Genomic DNA, 9378 nt, shown 5'->3' with positions numbered 1-9378 from the left:
GGAGCCTGTGTTCTCTGCCAGCTCCCAGTTCTGGCTTTAACCCTCCTGTCGCTGGCACAAAGCAGCAGCTGCTTGTGGCCCAGAGAGGAGAACAGACCCCTCCCCGTGCTGACCGCTCACCTGTCACCATGTCAGTGATACTGGGTGTGGGCAGAGGCCATCAGCCCAGGGCTCTCCCGCCCCGAAACTGCTAGGATAACTGTATAGACAAGAGAACTTATACACTCAACAGCATCTTTACACAAAGCTAACTGTTAACACGAAAGCATAAAGCAAACGTGCCTCAGCAGACATTCCAACACTTCCAGTAGAAGCCGCCCAAGAAAGTCCTAAGAAAACACAGTGGGAGGTCATCTCATGGGAGTCAGGTCTTTAATTTAAACCAGTGAATATATCATTTTATATAAGACTAAGAAAAGTGTTCATTAAAGTACATTTTCATTTGGAGTGTTTAAAAATCTAATAATAAATTTTACAAAGCTGTTTTGAAAACGAGTAGAAATATCGTTCGAAAACAGTGTCCGTATGGCTCTCTGTGACCTTTGGAGTTTAGTATACACTAAAAGGTTTGCTGTTTCCATTCAAAAATAGTGATTTATTTATGGCGTATTAAGTTTGAAAGATGAATTCTGTACAGACACACGCCTTCTATCGATACAAATGTCCATGCGTCCGCTGTAAGCTTGGAGCCACCGCACAACTTCACCTCGGGGTCCCGCCACCTACAGGGCTTCCCGCAGCAGCAGCCGCAGCCTCTGCAGCTCGTCACTGGCCGGGGCTGCCCACTCCCGCCGCAGGTACTGGACCTCCATGCTGCCAGAGGCTCTGGCCAGCACCAGAGCCAGGAAGCCGCCGCGGGTCTTCTCTGCTTCCCCTACAGCGGTCATGGCCACCAACCTGAAATCAAGAAGCACATGCTGTGTGATCCGGGGTCACCTGATTACCCACCTCCCCCGGGGGCAGCAGGAGGGACAGAAACGCTGAGAACACAGCGGGCAGCTCCCTGACATCAGTCTGGGCATGGCTTTCTGGATCTGACTCCAAAAGGAAACAGGTGGGATGACTGAGAAGGTAGAAGAAGCCAAAAACAAGCAGGAAGGGCCACCTAGAGATGGAGAAGACACCTGCCGATCCTGCGTCTGTTAAAGGGTTAATATCGAAAAGATACAAAGACTCATACAACTAAACAGCAAAAAACCCCACCAGTAACCCAATTACAAAGTGGACAGAAGACCTGAACAGACATTCTTCTAAAAAAGACACACAGATGGCAAACAGACATGTGAAAAGATGCTGAACATCACTAATCAACAGGGAGATGCAAATAAAAACTACACGGAGATATCGACATCAGAATGGCCATCATCAAAAAGATACGAAATAACAAATGTTGGTGAGGACAGAGAGAGAGGGGAGCCCTGGGTCACTGCAGATTGGTGAAGACACAATGGAAAACAATATGGAGGCTTCTCAAGATTTAAACACAGAACTAACACAGATCCCTGTATGCAGGTCAGGAAGCAACAGTTAGAACTGGACATGGAACAACAGACTGCTTCCAAATAGGAAAAGGAGTACATCAAGGCTGTATATTGTCACCCTGCTTATTTAACTTCTGTGCAGAGTACATCATGAGAAACGCTGGACTGGAAGAAACACAAGCTGGAATCAAGATTGCCAGGAGAAATATCAATAATCACAGATATGCAGATGACACCACCCTTATGGCAGAAAGTGAAGAGGAGCTAAAAAGCTTCCTGATGAAAGTGAAAGTGGAGAGTGAAAAAGTTGGCTTAAAGCCCAACATTCAGAAAATGAAGATCATGGCATCCGGTCCCATCACTTCATGGGAAATAGATGGGGAAACAGTGGAAATAGTGTCAGACTTTATTTTGGGGGGCTCCAAAATCACTGCAGATGGTGATTGCAGCCATGAAATTAAAAGACGCTTACTCCTTGGAAGAAAAGTTATGACCAACCTAGATAGCATATTCAAAAGCAGGGACATTACTTTGCCGACTAAGGTCTGTCTAGTCAAGGCTATGGTTTTTCCTGTGGTCATGTATGGATGTGAGAGTTGGACTGTGAAGAAGGCTGAGCACTGAAGAATTGATGCTTTTAAACTGTGGTGCTGGAGAAGACTCTTGAGAGTCCCTTGGACTGCAAGGAGATCCAACCAGTCCATTCTGAAAGAGGTCAGCCCTGGGATTTCTTTGGAAGGAATGATGCTAAAGCTGAAGCTCCAGTACTTTGGCCACCTCATGCGAAGAGCTGACTCATTGGAAAAGACTCTGATGCTGGGAGGGATTGGGGGCAGGAGGAGAAGGGGACAACTGAGGATGAGATGGCTGGATGGCATCACGGACTCGATGGACGTGAGTCTGAGTGAACTCCAGGAGTTGGTGATGGACAGGGAGGCCCGGCGTGCTGCGATTCATGGGGTCGCAAAGAGTCGGACACGACTGAGCGACTGAACTGAACTGAACATAGATCCAGCAATTGCACTCCTGGGTATTTATCCAAAGAAAATGAAGTCAGTATCTCAAAGAGATATCCACATCCCCATGTCCACTGCAGCACTGCTCACAACAGCAGGACCTGGAAACAACCTGAGTGTTGGGGCAACCCCAGGGGCACAGGAGGATTCATACTGGGAAAGTCTCCCTCACGTGGGCCACAGCATCCTCAGCACCAACTCTGGCCCCAACACCAACAAGGCTCAGCTGTGAGTCAGTGTGCAGCCACGGGAAGGGGTCTGGCTCCCGCAGCTCCTCTGTCAGCCATTGGTGACAACACAGACGGACCCTGAGGGCATCACTCGAAGTGAAATCGGTCAGAGGACAGACACTGTGTGATCTCACTCACACGTGAGCCTCCCCCATCTAAACAAGCTCAGCTCCCAGAGAACTGACTGGCGGCCAAGCGAAGGGGTGGGGCGGGCCAAACGGGTGAAGGCACACAAGCTTCTAGTCGTTAAACAGCAAGTCACGGGAAGCAGTGCACATGAGAAATGCACTTAGTAACCACTGCAAATCTGAAGGTTGCTGAGAGAGCAAACACTAAAAGTTCTCATCACAAGAAAAGAATTCTGAAACTACTGGGGTGACAGATGTAGTCCTTTGAAAATATATGCAAATATAAAACCATTATATTGTACACTTGAGACTTGCATATTTTACATCAATTATACCTCAGTATAAATGAAAACCAATAGATAATAATTCTTTAATCCTGAGACTATTTTGGGCTATTATGAAATAAACCCATTTAAAAGTGGCTTTTTCAGGACTTAAATATAAAAATAATATTTAAATTTAATATATAAATAAAAGTAAATATAAGGCTGGAGAAGGAAACAGCAACCTACTCCAGGATTCTTGCCTGAAGAATCCCATGGACAGAGAAGCCTGGTGGGCTACAGTCCATGGGGTCACAGAGTCAGACACGACTGAGAGATTAACACAACACAACAACAACAATAAAGCACGGTGGTCTCATACATAAACCAAGATAGAAGACAGTCAGTCATGCGTCTGCAGAAAGTCACCTGTGGCGTCTCACCCTGGCTTTCCCAGACTCACCTGTCTGGACGGATGGGCTGCCTGGCCACAGGCCCCAGATCGCTCTCCAGGAGGTCCCACACGTACACGCAGGATGTATCGTCCTGCACCAGAAACACGGCCGGCCTCGTCAGGGACCACTGCAGGCCAGTGACGGCGCGGCCGGAGGTGCTGTGGTCCCACTGCAGGAGCGGGCGCTCTGCCGTCAGCCGGTGCAGCCTGATGCTGCCGTCAGAACAGCCGGCCTGGGGGAGGCAGGGAAAGCGCATCACAGTTCTCTCTCTCTCAAACCAAGCGGCCAAGGAAAATTCTCAGAACATGAGCTTTCACACTTACCCAGCAAAAACATTTGGTTTATTCTTTTGTTTCCCCAAACATAAAATTGTAACATTCTATCTTGTTCTCACAAATTATACAGGTGGGGCATTTGGAGATCCTGACACACTCTGTACCTCCTCCCCTCCAAAGAGGGCTAATAATCAGTGAATTCAGTGAGTATATAAATAGGTGTTTACTTTTTAACAAAGCTGAATACCATTGATTCAAACATAGGACATTAAGACTGGAAAGACTGACTTTAAAAAAAAAACCCACATACATTTGTACCAATAATATGGCTTTATATTCCTGTTCAATTGAATTCCCCATAAAACAAAACTTAGCTGGTCTAGCAAAAGAATAAATTTTAGCCTACTAAAATTAATTCCTTTTTATTCAATATATTTAACTCTTCACATATTTAATCTTTCCAAGAAAGCGAAGGCAAGAGACAGCAATCACAAAAGGTTCTGTGAATCCCAAAATGGAGGAAATAGACTTAGTACAGGTAACAGGAACCGGGTTTGCACTGCTGGGAGGGCGGGGAGCCCGGAGGCCAGCCTGGGACCGGGGCGTGAGATGAGAGGACACCTTGACAATGTCCTGTACAGCGAGCACTCTGACTGCCCAGGCCTGGCATCTAGGTGTCTTCCTCCTAACAGGAGCCAAGACTCCTTGGAGGAATGGCTGACCCCAAGGGTTCCTGTACCAGAAAGCAAGAGGCGCTCACAGATCCAGTGCCCTTGCTCCAGGGGGACTATCTGAGAGCACAGTAAACACAGCCAGTGACTCTGAACCCACAGAGGACACTGAAATCAAGCCCTGTGTCCATGTTAAGAAAAAAAAATACACAAGGAGGAAAGGAAGTCTTCCGACCAGGGTGGCTCACATGGACTAAACAACAAGGTGAGAGAACCTGTGGGGACAGATCTGCCCTGGGGACAGAACCTCCCTGGGACAGAACCTCCCTGGGAACAGAATCGCCCTGGGGACAGAACCTCCCTGGGGACAGAGCTGCCCTGGGGACAGAACCTCCCTGGGACAGAACCTCCCTGGGACAGAACTTCCCTGGGAACAGAATCACCCTGGGGACAGAACCGCCCTGGGGACAGAACCTCCCTGGGACAGAACCTCCCTGGGAACAGAATCGCCCTGGGGACAGAACCTCCCTGGGGACAGATCCGCCCTGGGGACAGAACCTCCCTGGGACAGAACCTCCCTGGGAACAGAATCACCCTGGGGACAGAACCTCCCTGGGGACAGAACCTCCCTGGGGACATAACCTCCCTGGGGACAGACCCTCCCTGGGGACAGACCCTCCCTGGGGACAGAACCTCCCTGGGGACAGAATCGCCCTGGGGACAGAACCTCCCTGGGGACAGAACCTCCCTGGGGACAGATACTCCCTGGGGACAGATCTGCCCTGGGGACAGACCCTCCCTGGGGACAGAATCGCCCTGGGGACAGAACCTCCCTGGGGACAGAACCTCCCTGGGGACAGATACTCCCTGGGGACAGATCCGCCCTGGGGACAGAACCTCCCTGGGGACAGATCCGCCCTGGGGACAGACCCTCCCTGGGGACAGATCCGCCCTGGGGACAGACCCTCCCTGGGGACAGACCCGCCCTGGGCACAGAACCTCCCTGGGACAGAACCTCCCTGGGAACAGAATCACCCTGGGGACAGAACCTCCCTGGGGACAGAACCTCCCTGGGGACAGAACCATCCTGGGGACAGATCCGCCCTGGGGACAGAACCTCCCTGGGGACAGATCCGCCCTGGGGACAGAACCTCCCTGGGGACAGATCCTCCTTGTGAATAGAATCGCCCTGGGGACAGATCCGCCCTGGGGACAGAACCTCCCTGGGGACAGAACCACTCTGGGGACAGAACCTCCCTGGGGACAGATCTGCCCTAGGAACAGCACGAGCTCAGTCCAGGCGTCCCCCCACCCAGCCCTGGCTGATCAGATGGGGAAAGAGGAGCCCACGGTCAGGACAAGGCCTGCCTCTAACCACGAGGAGACACCCCCAGCCTCGGGGCGTCAGGTGCCCAGGCCCTCTATGAGGTGCTGAGGCTGTTCCCAGGCGAAGGCAGTGAGGATGGGACACAGTAAGCGGACAGGACTCCTGACCGGGGCCACGATCCCGCTCACAAAGGACACTGGTGGGGCAGTCACGGGGCTGCAGTCAGACCTGCAGAGAGCAGGCCCGACAGACTGAGCTGTGAGCACAGGAGATGGCCATGCAGACCCTGGGGGGAGCGCCCTGGCCACACGCAGGCCACCACACGGGGAGTGCTCTGCGCCGGCCCTGTAACTTCTCTGCAGACTTACACTGGTCAGAATAGAAGCTGTGAAGAGGACCCACACAACAGCGCAGTGGAATGAACCGTACTGACCACGCAGATGGGCACTGACCACGCACACGGGACTTCAGGAAGCCAGGAGGCAACGCATCCAGACCCAAGGCTGGAGATAACAGCAGATGCTGCCAAGGCGTCAGAGCTTACAAACAGGCGTCCTTACCAGGAATACAGGCTCCTCAAATGGTGAGAAGTCAATCACGGTCACTTTCACGGGCCTCGGGCCCTGCTGCTGGGGCCGGAACAGCCTGGGAGACACTCTGATGTCCCGTCTGCTGCCATGGCTGATGAGGCCCTGGGTGGGGGATGAGGCAGGGTGGGAACCAGGCAGGGTAAGGCTCGTATTCTCGGAACTATTTAAACAACATTTTGATTAGAGCAAACAGGAAGCTAAGCTCCAATGAAGATACTTATTAAGCCACTGTAGTTATAGAAAAAGGTCTAGACAGTTACTCACCACGTCTGTGCCGACAACAAAGTGATTAGGGTCCGAAGGCAGAAATTTAACGTTCAGTGTCTGCACAGACCCCCAGGATTCGTAACCTTTACGAGAAAGGCTGGAACACAAAGGCAGAGATGAATAGATGGGCAGTCTTGAAACCATCAGGGCAGAGGTGACACCACCGCCGCCTGCCGCCCGCCGCTCGATGCGCCTCCACTGCCATCTCCAAGCTCCAGGCAGTCCCTTCACCCATCCTGTCACTCACTCACTCGCTCGCCCACACTCCACGTGTCGCCTCCAGCACGCCCCGTGTGTGCCATGCCACGGGGACAAGGGGACGGGCCACCAGGACCCCTCAGCAGAGGCCCTGCAGCCCCAGGGTTCCCTCCACCCCAGGGATGCTCACATTCAAGGACTGACGGAGGGAGCTGAGGCTGGCAATGTGGCTATGAGCTCCAGGGTGGGGCAGCTCCCTGTCCCCCTCCTGCCAGACGCCAGCCTGTGGGCTGCAGTGGCCACAGGTCACTGGTCTGCACTTAGGGGCCCCTAAGGGGAGAGGCGCCATGGAGCAGCTGACGGGGCACCCTCCATGTGGCCAGCGTGTGGACGAGGTCTGAGGGGATGTTTGCTGCATCTGGACAGGGGGTGCGCGTTCTACAGGGGAGATCCAACATCAGCTCCAGGTGACACTTTCTTTAAAGCAGGTGAAGATCAATGCAATGCAAGGCACAAAGTGACAAGGCCCTAACGGAGACAAGAACAGTCTCACGGTAATTCCACGAGGGGCTGGGACTGGAGTCTGCAGTTTATTAGGTGGGTTTTTGCAAACGTTAACAGATTCCTCGTTATACTGAAAGCAATGGCAGGTAATGTCTAACCACAAAGCACGCATGGACTCATTAACACAACCCAGGGGTGCTCCAACTGACGGCAGCAGGGAGGCTAACATCAGGACTCGCCTGGCCAATCGCAGGCTGGGAGCCAGCCCAGCTGCAGTGCGTGACAGGAAGAGACAGCTCTGGGAGACAAGTTAACATGATACATAAATACACACAACATTCATATAGCCAGTAAGGTTTTTGCATCACAGTAAGTTATTTGAGTAAAAACAGAAAACTGATCTCTGAATAAAACTTTCATGTCAATGTTTCCAGTTTCTCAACCTCATCTATTTAATTTCAGGGCTATATTAAAACTGGATGAAAACCAGTCAAATAGTACCAATTCATAAGATAAAAAATATTTTGATCCAAGAGAAAATGTTAGCTGTAACACCTGGCAATTGCATCTGTTACACTGACTCGTTAATAGCAGATGAGTTAGCAAATAAACTACTCAGCAGAACTACAGTGTGGGACGCCAGCATTCTCCAGTGCCAGTCTGGCCATGATTTACTACCTAAGGCTGTTTCCTCCTGTGGGAAACAGGGCTTTATGGGCACAGACCTACCTGTCACTCAGCTGGATCGCAGCGCTGTGTACCAGTTTTATCCGTCCTCCAGGTATTAAACCTACAGACAGAGTAAGGCACCTCTTAGTACAAGTTACACCATAACCCAAGTAATCAGGAATAAAGGCACCTCTTAGTACAAGTTACACCAGAACCCAAGCATTCTGGAATTCCTTTTCAGTGTTTAAGGTCAGTGCTGGAGGAACATCAAAGGCAGGGCGGTGAGGACTACTCCCCCCTCACGCAGGGGAGGGCCCTGCAGGTGCCTCAGATGAATTAGGAGCTGGCAGCTGAGGGCCTGGCAGGAAGAGGGCTGCTGGAATTAAAAAGCCTTTCCATTTTTAGATTTGATTTTAAAGGGGCAATATACTTCTAAAAGCAAAAAGTCAATATTCAACAATCTTCCAGTTCCCCACAGAAACCCTCCTCTGGAAATCTCCTCCCACAGGTCTGGGTTACCTGTGCTGGCGGGGATGTCCCTCAAGCCCCATCCCGCCCCAATGTCCCCTCATGCAGCCCTGCTCACACAGCCCTGCTCACGGCCCAGGGAACAGAGCGGACTGCATGAGGGGTGGAAAAAATGGCCCCTTGGGAGTGAAAGGTTGTTGTTGAGTCATGAAAGATGCTGGGATACTTGGCCGCCAGAGATGAGGCTTGATCGCTCAGAGCTTTTGTGTGATAAAGATTTATTAAAGTATAAAAGAGACAGAGACAGCTTCTGACACAGACATCAGAAGGGGGCAGAAAGAGTGTCTCCCACACCCCGCTGGCCTTCAGCAGTGTCTTATATTCCTATCAGCAGGCTGCTAAGTAGAGAAAGGCAATGTCTCAAAACTCAGAGTGGTACCATGCCCCTCACCCACAACATGCACTTTGAGATAACATTGGCACCAGGTGAGTCGTTCCGGGCCGTAAGACCAGTGACATGAATCTTGAAGAAAGGCAGGTTTCCGCGCAGAGACACAGTCTCTCCTTAACACATAGCTTAGGAGAACACTCGCGTGAGTAAAACCTACTGGTTTGTCAAGTCAGTTCTGAGTCTCAGGCAGAACTGGCTTGAAGAAAGACAGAGTCTAGGGTAAATACACAGTACATTAACATAGCTTAAGACAAACATTTCCATAAGAAAAATGCACTGGTTGGCTCACAGTTTGAGAAAAGTTAAGTTCGGGTGGAATCAGGTGTCATTATGGCAACACAGAATTTTAACAGAAACCTCTTTTAAAATTTGTACAGGAAAGGGG

At 51.0% G+C, this 9378-nt stretch overlaps 1 protein-coding gene across 17 annotated transcripts in view; it reads right to left on the bottom strand.

The window, feature by feature from the left end:
- Positions 1–355: 355 nt before the first annotated feature.
- DYNC2I1 (dynein 2 intermediate chain 1) overlaps positions 356–9378 on the bottom strand; it is a 53180-nt gene continuing 44157 nt past the window's right edge. For 14 of the 17 annotated variants that reach the window (XR_011256547.1, XR_011256542.1, XR_011256544.1 and 11 more), the window contains 5 exons: positions 8135–8195; positions 6701–6800; positions 6407–6538; positions 3582–3805; positions 356–897 (listed from right to left, as the gene is read on the bottom strand). Coding sequence is in view for 10 of the 17 variants with exons in the window: in XM_069587272.1 (XP_069443373.1) it covers positions 723–897; positions 3582–3805; positions 6407–6538; positions 6701–6800; positions 8135–8195 (692 nt within the window). In the remaining 7 variants the exon portion in view is untranslated. Of the gene's footprint in view, positions 898–3581; positions 3806–6406; positions 6597–6700; positions 6801–8134; positions 8196–9378 lie in introns of all 17 variants that reach the window. The other 3 variants (XR_011256543.1, XR_011256541.1, XR_011256545.1) reach the window with 2 other exon arrangements.

Source organism: Ovis canadensis, chromosome 4 (genome assembly GCF_042477335.2).
Source record: "Ovis canadensis isolate MfBH-ARS-UI-01 breed Bighorn chromosome 4, ARS-UI_OviCan_v2, whole genome shotgun sequence".
Lineage (NCBI taxonomy): Eukaryota > Metazoa > Chordata > Mammalia > Artiodactyla > Bovidae > Ovis > Ovis canadensis.
The sequence above is the reverse complement of the archived record's forward strand: the minus strand, read 5'-3'. Positions and strand labels throughout refer to the sequence as shown.